Source organism: Sceloporus undulatus, chromosome 1, assembly GCF_019175285.1.
Source record: "Sceloporus undulatus isolate JIND9_A2432 ecotype Alabama chromosome 1, SceUnd_v1.1, whole genome shotgun sequence".
NCBI classification, from domain to species: domain Eukaryota; kingdom Metazoa; phylum Chordata; class Lepidosauria; order Squamata; family Phrynosomatidae; genus Sceloporus; species Sceloporus undulatus.
Genome location: NC_056522.1, coordinates 264,268,333 through 264,280,799, shown reverse-complemented (window position 1 = coordinate 264,280,799; position 12,467 = coordinate 264,268,333). Strand labels below are relative to the sequence as shown.

General features: G+C 43.8%; 2 protein-coding genes across 2 annotated transcripts in view; one reads left to right on the top strand and one right to left on the bottom strand.

The window, feature by feature from the left end:
• SLC25A22 (solute carrier family 25 member 22) overlaps positions 1-12,467 on the top strand; it is a 723,963-nt gene that overhangs the window by 431,857 nt on the left and 279,639 nt on the right. The gene's annotated exons all lie outside the window — the stretch shown is intronic.
• The window catches only part of CRACR2B (calcium release activated channel regulator 2B), a 76,230-nt gene that overhangs the window by 31,301 nt on the left and 32,462 nt on the right, over positions 1-12,467 (bottom strand). Inside the window, 2 exon segments of the mRNA XM_042466420.1 lie at positions 11,780-11,898; positions 11,901-12,124. Of these exon segments, the coding sequence (XP_042322354.1) occupies positions 11,780-11,898; positions 11,901-12,124 (343 nt within the window).

Below are 12,467 nucleotides of genomic sequence, written 5' to 3'. Positions count from 1 at the left end.
ACTGTGGAGTTGTCCTTGTTTTTTCTTCATAACTCTCATTCTTGGCTGACTTAAAGTAATGAAAACCTCCTTAGCATCACACTTGAGACCCACCATAAAACTTTGCTCCAAAAACCTCCTTGTAAAGTTCCCATCAGAGTCTCCAAGGTGCTGCCTTGTGCCAGGTGGCATCTAGGAAATACCTTTACATGCAATGCTTAGGTGAGCTCCTTTTGCAAAAAGCCTGCCATCCTCGTTTAACTTCTGGATCACAATGTGATGGATTCCAACACTATTCATGTTTTTAACTCCAGCCAGGTGGAGCATCTGTGCAGAAGGCCATCTGTTCTGTTTACACATGTCCTTATTGCATGATTACATCCTCTTGAAGGAATGCAGTGGCGAGATAAAGCCTATTGTTTGTATTATCAGGGCTGTTAAGATCATTTCTGTATAGTATTTGTCCTGGGCTGCTTAAAAGCCTAAAGGGGGATTGGTTCAGGCGAACAGCAGAGAAGGAAGTGAAGCTTTGGGATTAGAGCTTTCTCAGTTCATTTCATGTCTGGATCCTCTGGTACCTTTAGCCCTTTTCTGACTTAATTATAAATAAAAAGATCCTGTGAGCCCTGTTTTATTAATTTTATTATTTTTAAATTTATATCTTGCCTTCTTCCTGTATGTAATCCAGGCTGACACATCATAGCTTAAAACAAAATATGGCTAAAACCCAAACATAATAGTAAAAACAGGTTCAAAAAGATAACTATCTATTAAAAGTACCCCTCATTTAAAAGAATTTAAAGCATTTAAAACATAACAATAAAGATAGAACTATAAGCGTCTCCGAGGAGTCACTAGAGCAGGGGTAGGCAACCTTTTTGAGCTTGGGGGCCGAGTTGCTGTCCCCTCAGGCAGCTGGGGGGCCGAAGCCAGGGGTGGAGCTTCAATCCTCCAGGGCAGGGCCACGTGCTGGGATGGAGCTTCCACCCTCCGGGCGCGGCCGCGTGCCAGGGGGTGGAGCTTCCACCCCAGGGGCGGGGCCGCATGCCAGGGGCGGAGCTTCCCACTCCGGGGGCCAGGCCTCCCCATCTTTCCTGGCACCTGATGGGGCCCCAGGCCCTGTCAGACACCGGCAAAAAAGCTGGTGGGGGCCGCCAGTGCGGGAGGGCCCCCTGGAGGGCCCCGCGATGGCACTGGGCCCCCCAGAGGCCCCCTGACACCGTCGGAGCCCCTGGAGGGCCCAGCTACGGCACCGGGCCCCACCAGAGGCCCCCTGCTGCGTCGGAGCCCTCCTGGAGGGCCCCAGCGATGGCAAAGGGCCCCCCAGAGGCCCCCTGCTGCCGTCGGAGCCCTGCTGGAGGGCCCCAGCGATGGCAAAGGGCCCCCAGAGGCCCCCTGCCCGCTGTCAGAGCCCTCCTGGAGGGCCCCAGCGATGGCAAAGGGCCCCACCCGAGGCCCCCTGCGCCGTCGGAGCCCTCTGGAGGGCCCCAGCAACGGCAAAGGGACCCCCAGAAGGCCCCCTGCTGCCGTCGGAGCCCTCCTGGAGGGCCCCAGCGATGGCAAAGGGCCCACCCAGAGGCCCCCTGCCGCCGTCGCAGAGCCCTCCTGGAGGGCCCCAGCGACGGCAAAGGGCCACCCAGAGCCCCCTGCCATCGCGGAGCCCTCCTGGAGGGCACCAGCATGGCAGCGGGCCCCTAGAGGCCCGCCGCCGCGGCGGCCACCCATTGCAGCTTTTTTGCCGCTCTGGGCGCCACCATTTTGGTGGCAAAATGGCGGTGAAGTCTCGCGTGATCTCCCCAAGGTTGCGCAAGACTTCGCCACCATTTTGGGTGAAAAAATGGCGGTGCCCATAGCCCCCAGAGGCAGCTATGGGCGCCGCCATTTTGCCGCCCAAAATGGTGGCGTCCAGAGCGGCAAAAAGCCATGACGGGCGGCGGGCGGCAGCAACAGCAGGCAGGGGCGGTTCGGCAGGCCTCCGTGGGCCGCATCCGGCCCGTGGGCTGGAGGTTGCTGACCCCTGCACAGAGTGTACGGGGGAATGTGACACTCTTCAAGGGAGAGTGCCACAACTGATATCCAACATCTGCCTTTTGGCATAAATATGCTGTGGTTTTTGACGTGCCCCTTTGAACTCTGGACCTTAGCAGAAGAGATGGGATGAGGGGCAAGGTTTCATGAGAGGAAAAGGAGAGGCTTCCTATTTTTTAAAAATAATTTAATAACATTTTTTAAAAAAATTGACTCTTTTAAAAATTTCTGTAAAACCCACATCTTACCAAATGTTCATTAACTACATGAAATTTGTACAGGTAAATGCATTTAGCCTGGGGGTATGAGACTATAAATTAAAGTTATAATTTTAATTTTAAGAGTTGTGTGTGTCTCAACTCTTGCTGCCACATTCTGCGAAATACAGAATTAGGATTTATGAGTAATATTAAATCAAAAACATTATAAGGATTCTGCCATGGAATGGCAGATGAAGTCATGGGGTGATTTTTTAGTTATAGTTCCCATAACTGATAATTGCCTATGCGAGCCGGGGCTGATGGGAGGTGTAGTCTAATCTTGTCGAAAGGCAACAGTTTTCCTAACATGTGTCTACATGCACATTCAAAGGTACCTAGTTTTGAAAAGAGGCGGGGTTGTACTTTGCCTTCGAGTTCCCTGACCTCGTTTTTTAATAACTGGGCTGATGCCACATGGCATAAAGAGACTGTGATGGACAGGAAGACAAGGGTAATATAACAACCAGGGGATATTGTGTCTCAAGCCTTTTATTAATTTATTTAAATGTTCATGCTGGAGTGGTATAAGTTCATATGTATTGGTATTTGTTATGTCTCTCATTGTTACCACGTTTTTTATTAAATATTTTAACATTATTTTATACTCAAAGCCCCCCTACATAGCATGAAAGCTGTTTCAGTCTGTCCATTCTAATATGTGTGGGCGGGGGTTTCTATTTATTTTTTCCAGCTGACGTCATTACAGTCTCAACTATGAGCATCTGGAATGAGGGTGCAAAATGAGAGGCTACAGATTCGAAACGAAAACCTCTGGACCGCTGGAGAGAAGCAAGTGGGAGCTGGAGGTAGCCCAAGGCACCTTCAGCAGCTACAGACGAACCCAGCTTAGAGCAGGAGCACAGAAGAAACATGCATTTCAGGGTGGCTTCTAAACCGGACAAAGGTGCCCCAGCCCCATCTCACAAGAGAGGGCTGGGTTTGCTCCAGGGACTAGGGAGTGTGCATTATTGAAGGAGGAAAGTAAGAGCAGTGTTTTCTGGATTGTGGCAGTTAATATGAAGTGTAAACCACAAACATCTTCCATCAGCTTTCCAAGAGGTCCTGAGTTTAAACATTTGAAAATGCACAGTTGTGTCGTTCCTCGACTCAAAACCTTAAGTCTCAGAGACCACTTAGAAAATAATATGTTTCCTTTCCTCCACATGAACTGTAATGAAAATCTTTCTCGTTCACATTGGGGGCGGGGAGAACGCACAGTGAGTCAGTGACTTGGATAGGCATGTACTAGAGTACTTTAATTTAAAAACGCTATGTCAAAACCCATGGGCCATAACAGTCTTGGAACAAAACACAGGGACATGTGCCAGCATTATGGTCACAACAATCAATAATGTTAATGTTCAGAAAGTTATGACATCATGAAACAGTTAACTGTTGCAATCAAGGCAATCATTTTTCCAAGAGAGTATTCAATCTATTTGCTAGTTCTGAAAGCCAAGACGGATGCAACTAAAGAATCTACTATCACTACCTGTAAAATATATCCTACTAGGTAATGAAAGAGATCTCCAAAACCATTTACACAGATGCAATCATTTCGACACATGGCGAAAAAAGTGGCTGTTAAGCAATAACTATCACATATTGCAACTTCTGCTCTGTCCCCAACCTGCAGCTGCTGCATCCACTTTTCATTGATGGGGGATACTGTCAATGACCCTCCCAATTGTGCAAGACTCCATGTGTGAAATGTTTTGCTGCTGGAGAGTTTGTGAGACTGGCAATCAGACAGCCACCTCAAATTATACGAAAAAAACCAATACAAATAAAAAAATATAAAAAAAACTAAGAAAAAAAAGAAAAAAAAAAATAAACAAAAAAAAAAAAAAATAAGAGAAAGAAAAAAATTAAAGAGTTATAAATAAAAAAACAAAATAAGACAATAGGGAACAAATAAAAAAATAAAAAAGAAATGAAAATTAGAAAAAAAAAACTTTGACTTGTCCCATCCCACGGCTCCCATCCTCACACCTCACTCACCAACTCCAGTACATTTAACATAATCCATCAACCCCCCTTCTAGTCACGCACCCTCAGACCCCCACTAGAGGAGACAAGGGTGTGATATCAAAGCCTGCCTTCTCTTCCACCCAAGGAAGAGGAGGATGCAATAGCAGCAGCACCCATAGCTCCCTAGATCTGCAAGAAAAGGCACTGCCCCCTCGAAGTTAGGGAGGCAGCCATGGCACAGCCATTCAGCATTATTCCTCTACCATTTAGTGAAGCCACATCCCCATACTATTGAAAGTAGAGCTGGGCAATATGAGTGAATACTAATCATTCTCCCTTACTAGGCTTAACAAGTTCATTTGTTGGGTAATCTGATGCTATCAACCTTGAAAAATCACTAATTATATTTAACTGGCTTTTGTGCTAACTCATTTGTCCTTCCCCTAATGAAACCAACAAATTATTTGCTTGTTACCAACACAGTGATTGACTAAAGAGCAGGTGGGTGGTAGGACTAAGATTGCTAGAAACCTGAGATGAGAGGGACTGAACCTGGGATCTCTGGCATTTGCATACAAAAAAGTATGCATTGAAAACAATGTTATGATTCTAGGTGAGGGAGAGGAGATGATGCAGTTATTCAGGAGTATGGGAGAAATTGTCTGGTAAGATTCAAAAAGGTGAATAGTGCTCCAGTGAGAAGAGAAGCTTAGAAAGATCTGTTGGTGAATTGCTACATGGGCGGTGTTGGACTGGATGCCCTTATGGTCTCTTCCAACTCTATGATTCTATGAATCAAGGATGAAAAGCTTCAAAGAAATATTGAGTGCTTCTTTCCATATACAGAACATTTCCCCCAATCCTGCATTCAAAGGCACTCAAAATATTCTTATGAAGAATTCTTCATCCTTGATTCACCAACAGATCTTTCTAACCTTCTTTTCTCATTGGAGTGAGCTCAGTATTATTCACTTTTTGAATCTTACCAGACAAACAGTTGATGGCTTTGAAGGATGATGAACAATACACATATGGTAGGGGTAGAAGAAGATACAATCATATCAGTGACAAAATTTTAATTTAACAACATTATTAGATTCCTGTTTAGGACATCCCTTTAGAACCGCTTTCCCTAACCTCGTGTTTCCAGCTGCATTGCACTACAATCCCTCTATGCACTGCATCTGGTAAGTGGCTGGCTGAGGAGGGTCACTTAAAAGGGACAAAAATAAAATAGTGAAGAAGTCGTAACAAATTGCCACACAGAAGGCGTCAGTGACAACCAGATAGGCCATCTTTTTATAAATCCCAGTTCTTTGTAAAACCCTAGCAATTTATTTAACAGACTAATTAACAATAGCATATTGAATTACTTTATATTCTTTCCAGCACTGACAATAAATTATATCCCAGTATAAAAGTACAGTAAGTAAATAGTTACACTGCAAAAAAAAATGAGGTATCATTTTTAAAGTTACAGTCATAGTGTAATTTAGCTATAGCTTAGTTATTGAGTAAATGAACCAATATTACAAGTAACTAGTTCCCAAGAGCTATAAAAGGGTGAGATGCTTTGCAACTGGGGATTTCTCTAAGAGGCTAAGATCTAGATGAGGCAGAGAGAAGTGAAGTGTACTGTCAGTGGTTACATCAGTATGCCATTGATTATTATATTATTACCTTTATTTATGAAGCGCTGTAAATTTACACAGCGCTTTACATAGAATCTTTTAGATAGACGGTTCCCTGCCCTCGGGCTTACAACTAAAAGACATGACACAGAAGAAGAAGGGAGTGGTGGAGGGAAGAACCTGGATCCAGTGTGCTTCTATAATGCACATTTATTAGCCCAGCCTCCATTCTCAATTGCTGCCATCCGGTCTGGGATTTTGATCATATTATTAATGCTTACAAAGACAAAACTGTGATGGTTAATTCACAGAGAGTCTTTTTTACCTTTAACACAGGGATATTTAGAGTCTCTAAAAATATGCAGAAAGAAAAACAAAGCCCTCCGAGACAACTGGAGCTTCTTAGGTAAGAAGTCTAATTTGAAATACTCTAAGGCTTGTTCAATTGTTTAGTGAATTACAGTATATGTGCTTTGGAATAAAGATACTGGATATCATTTGAATAAAATGACGGGATATCACTATGGGGGACATGATATGGCAAGTGATAGGGAGGGCTCCATTATTGGAAGGCAGAATGATGGGCTATGGAGGAATCATTACAGGATAGGTTTAATGAGAAAAAGCACAAGGAAAATGGGTGTTTCTCTAGCTGGCTGAGGGATTCTGGGATTTGTAGCCCAAATGCTTTCTAAACTTTCCTTGAGGTCATAGGGTTGCCAGAGTACTGTCTGAATATGACTCTTTAGCTGTGCAAGGATTAGTCTCTCATCTTTCTTGCTGTTCCCCATGTTTCCAAGATTGAGAATTGCCCACCATAGTTGGGATTTTATAGGAATAATGAGTCAGTGTGGTGTAGTGGTTTGAGTGTCGGACTGCAACTCTAAAGGCCAGAGTTCAAATCCCTGCTTGGCCATGAAAACCCACTGGGTGACCTTGAGCAGTCACATATTCACAGCTTCAGAAGGCAAAGGTATACCCACTCTGAACAAACTTTGCCAAGAAAACCCCATGGTAGGCTAGCCTTAGAGTAGTCATAAAACAAGAAAAAACTTGAAAGCACACAAAAACAAATAAGAGACAAGTATGTGCATTGTGTTTAGAGCAACCATCACACCTTATTTATATATGCCTCCTTTTCCTTGGAGCAGGGAGATGAACAAGAAGCTGAGAGATGAAAGGATGCTTGAAGCCAAGAAGCTGGTTAGTCTGAGAAAGAAAATCCTAATTCCAGTCACCTTCCCTTTGCCTGCTGCTGTTGCTGCCATCACCTGGCCTCATTCCATTTCCATGGGGGACACTGACCCAAGAATTGTTGTTTCATTGTTTCATAGTTCCTCCATATGGACTCGTGTGTGTCCATGTATATCTTTCTGAATGTTGAAAAAACCTGTGTGTTCAAAACCCAGGCAATTACAAGGGCTGATAGGGGCCACCTACTTCTGATGACTGGACAGGAAAGAGGTGTTCCTTGGACCCAAAGACAAGAAAGACTCTTTTGCACAATTTAAGCTTTGGACATAAAAACTGACAATCAGAAGAACATTGCAGAATCTCCATTCTTAAAGCTGAACCATCAAACTGTCTCCAAGGAATACCCTTTCTTCTGGCCAGGGGAACTCTTTTCCTAGGCTATCCCTCAAACTGGTCTCTACCATGGATGATCACCTGTGATTCTCCTGCCACATAAGCTTGTGGCCAAAGCGGCCCATTCCTTGGGCAGAATGAGATGGCTGTCGCAAGTGGTAGGGGTAGGCAGTGGCAGCATTGTGGTGGAGAACAGAGCAGCGTATATTGTATGGCAGGCCCTAAAACCCTTTCAGTTAATTTCCTGTCTTCAGGTGCAATGTCTTTTTATCGGTTTGAAGTAAGAAGATTCACCCCTGTCTGGTTGGGCTTGATATGCCAGATGGGAGAGACTGCCATCTTATCCTGTGGTTGGGCCAACAAAATGGTTTAGTCTGGTCCTGCTTTTAGCTATGCCTTTCCAGGTTCCCCTAGTTATGCAAGTCATAATTAAAATCTGAAAATGGTGGTGGTGGGGTTGCTTTGTCCCTTTTGTACCTCTCCTACAGTGGGATTTTCCTCCCAATAGCAACTTGTGTGTGAGTCCTGCATGGGTGCAGCTGTGAAATGTAATGTTTATGAGATATATGCACAGTAGATTCTACCATAAAGACATACCCCAATGTGAAGATGAGCCAGAAGAAGATACCTGTGTTTCCACTAAAGGATATTCCTCTTGCTACTCATGATGCTGTTGACAAGCAAAAGGCAGGAATAAAATTAAAGAGGGAAAAATATTCTTGATCCACAGCTCCTACCAGTTATGTTGCAAGCACAAGTTGCAGGAATTTTTGGGAAACTTGAATGAGATTTTAGAAGCTGCTAAGTAAACATTTTGTGTGTGAGAGTGATAGAGAAAGAGAGAGAATGTTCCCCGTTGTAATGGTTGTTTTAATGTGTGTTATTTGTTTTGTATTTGAATTTACCACCACTCTTGGTGATTATCACAAAGGTAGGCAGCTAAGAAAGGTCTCAGGCTGCCCCTGCCTTATTCTGATCCCCTGAGACTTTTGTTGGCTGCATTCAGGCATTTTACAGCACCCAGAATTTCTGGGAGATAACTTTATTTTTTATTTTTAAATGCTATCTTGAATCAGGAGCAGGAGCAAAAGAGAATTAACGAAGAGTTATAACTTTGGAGGTGGGGAGGCATAATTCTCAGTATTGAGGGAAAATGGCAATGGTATGAGGACACCTAGATCTCCTTTGATCTCATATGGCCCAAAGCTATACCATTCCATTCCAGGTTACAAAAGCGGTAACTGCATTTAGAGACTGGGGTGGGTGGGCAGACATATGCAGACTTCCCAGTGTATTACTGCATGCTATCTCTCTTCTGCATTTGGAATGTCCCTTGGTGAACTCAGTCCCTTGAAGGTATAGCAATTGCCCATTCTAAGCTGCGGCCAGAGACTAAATCTATTTTGAGATCCTAGAAACAGATGGTTCCCCACCTCTTATTTATTAGAGAGAGGATTGTGGGTGCTTGACACTGGCCACTAAATCTGGATTCTATCTGGGGTCCTATTATCAACTTCTGGTATCTGAGTACCTAACCATGATGCTGGCTAAACTGAGTTAATGTCACTCGAGTGTTCTTAAAGTTGGAATTCCTTCCGGATATATATATGAGAGATGCCCCTGGGCACCCTAGTAAGTACACGGTACGTACTAAAAGGCCCGTTGGAAAGGGCCGCTTGAACTATATATATCTCTTCAGACGCCCCCACCCTAGTACGTACAGGTATGTACAAACGGCAGCACCCATTCTACATGGGCGCCGCCATTGGATTCACGGCCGCGCCGCCTCCAACAGAGCGGCGCGGATGTGAACATCCTGGCGCCCTTCCATGGCACCGGAAGGAGCTCCTTTACATGGCTTCGCCAGCAACACAAAGAGAAAGGGCTGAGCGGCCCCTTTCCTCTTTTCCCCCCCGCCACTGTTTGGGGTGTCCTTGGGGCTTGAAGCCCAAAGGAACACCCCTTTCCAGGCTGTGGGGAAGTGACCTTTGCCGCTTCCATGCGGCCTGGGAAAGTGGCGGATCGGGACCTCAGGGCTGCCGCGGTGGCAGCTGAGGCCCCGATCCGTCGGGGAAAGGGCGGTACAGGCCACCCCAAGGGGGCGCCTATAAAGCCACCATAGATATATAAAAATACATTCAACCAAGAGAAAAATGCAGGCATAGCAAGGTCTGGACACTAGACAACTTCATACAGTACAGTGGGCCCTTGTTATCCGCGGGGGGGGTTTGGTTCCAGGGTCCCCGGGGATAACAAATCCATGGATGCTGCCAGTTCCATTAAAATCAATGGAAAAGGAAAAGGGTGTTTCTTATATAAAATGGAAAATCAAGGTTTGCTATTAGGAATTTATACTTTTAAAAATATTTTGAAGCCATGGGTCTGTGATCCGTGGATAAAAAAATCCATGAATAAGGAAGACAAACGGGTACACATAGGTATCACATATTATCTGGGCCATCAAGATGTTATACTTTCATCAGAACATTTCAGAGACTTTATTTTTCTATTCATTGCTTTAACAGGCTTTATACTAAATTACACATAGGTTAACATCAAGACTATATACTTCAGTCAGCCTCATCAGATTCTTCCATAATTCTATGGTGTCGTGCAGACCTTATACAGATATAAAGGCTTTCACATGTACACACCCTGTCCCTTATATCAATCATAATCCTCTAATATAATTTAGTCACTTGCTCATGACAGATTACAATCTCATCTGTTTACATGTAAGGGTTAATCGGAGTGTTGTTTAATATTAACGCATACACTACAATAAAAAAATTCATTTCAAGCAAATGGGGGCATATCTCAATTTAGTATTAGCCTTAACAGTATCACAGCCTGTTTGAGTAGCAGGTCCAGGACAATATCAGACTATTCAAATTATCAGGAACAAACCATATCTAGAAAGAGACAGATTGGTTGCGTTCTCTTCAGATGTTGGAGAATTATGGTTGAAGGTTAGTCGATAAGAACTCTTATCTGAACTTTCTTTTTTATTAGCTCTTATCAGATTGCTAAGGAAAATAATCAGAAATCAGGTGTGTACTAACTCTCTCCTTCTGAAATTGAGAGGTTTTAGTCTAGGACATAGGCATTTGCCTTGTTCTTCCCAGAGTGATATGAAAGATGAAGCGTTTTCACTGACACACTTCTCCCAGCTCTAATTGCCTGCATTAAATCTTATGCCATGTTTTAGTCTCTATGGCATATTAATAACTATTATACGTTTAAGGTTATATGCCCAAGGGCCAGGGCACAAAGTTGACAACTAAATAATTTGGCCTGTAACACCTATTAAGAGCAGGCCCACTAAATTAGCGGAGCCCGACAAGTCCATTCATTCACATAGGTCTACTGGGGAAAGGAAATGTGTGTAGCATAAATGATCATCCTTTATTCAAGTACTTTATGAATCAGGTGTAGCTCACACACTGAACACTCTTCACTTGAGGACCTCAACATCCCATGATTATTTTCATGAAGAAAATAGCTGGTCACATGAAACACTGTAGACAAAGCTTTCACATCCACTGCCACTCTTAAGACAACATGCAATGAAATGCTGGTGACTGTAATGATACAGAAGGAATTCCAAACTATAGATGGCACATAAGTATCGGGGCCAGTGTGGCATAGTGGTTTGAGAGTTTGACTATGATTCAGAAGACCAAGGTTCGATTCCCAGCCCAGCTATGAAACCCACTGGTTGACCTTGCACAAGTCACATGCTCTCAGCCTCGGTGGAAAGCAATGGCAAACCTCTGAACAAGTCTTGTCAAGTTCACTTTAGGATTGTCATAGGTCGGAAATGACTTGAAGGCACACAACAACATGAAATAAGTACCCAATGGGATCAAATGCCTCTGGTGGATGAAAATGGTGAAGAATAAGTACTTCAGAAGAGAAGTACAAAAGACTGCAGCAACTGGGTTTAGCATTATCTAAAGCAAACCTTCCTTTGCCATCAGGGTTTCTTTCTTCTTTTGCTACCTGTAACTCAAACACCTGGACCCTAATCCAGCTCCAGACCTGTGTAAGGCATGAGTGACTTGGAATAATAATGAGCATCATTTCTGGCACCAAACTGACACATCCAGCCACTTCAATGGGGAATCTAATAGATTGGCATTATGGATGTACATGAGATAGGCATGCCAGTGCACCCCTGTATCTACTGAGCACACACAGATACTGAGGATTTCATTCTTGTTTAGGACTCAAGCAAGAGTGTTACAACAAGCACTCTTTCTGCTTCAATGACGAGCAAATCCAATGTAGCAATGTCAAGGGAGACATAGATAAAATATCCACCTTTTTCTGATGATAGAGCATTTTTTCAAATTCTTGTTCTTTGTTCCGCAGCTCCTTCTGAAGCAGGCTGCTCTTGTCCTGCCTTGTGGATTCCTGCAAAGAACAGATAATAATGTTTACTTTTTCTTCCTTCCAGTGACCTCCACAGAATCAGGTCCCTAGAGCTCTTGCAAAAACTGCAATAGTGATCCAACATGTGGGGAAGCAGCCTCCAACGCAGGAGTTATAGTCCAAAAGCTGGGGAAGGAGTTTACCTGGCAGAGCAGCTGTTCCCTTTCTGCCTTAATTTGCTGCTCCATTTCTTCGTAGAGGCACCTGATTTCTCTGTCATGGTCTGTCTCCCGTCTAGAAGCATAAAATAACATGAACAAGATGTGGGCGATATGACCAAAAACTCACAGAACACCAGTGAAGTGGAAAATCCTGATGGAGTAGTAACATGGAATCCCCACTTGCAAGATGTTACTTCCCATTTTGCATTGAGATCCTGTGTGTCTGGATGTGCAAGCAGTGAAAGTGTCAAACCATTTGCACTATGACCCACTGTGTGAGCAGTTTGACTTAGCTAGATCTTGGCCTGTGTTTACAAAGAGCAAAGATAAAGAGAGAGGAGGAAGAGAGAGAAAATCTTTCCTTCTCTAAATCCAAAAGAAATCACCCCAGCTAATGTAGTGGTTTGAGTGTTGTA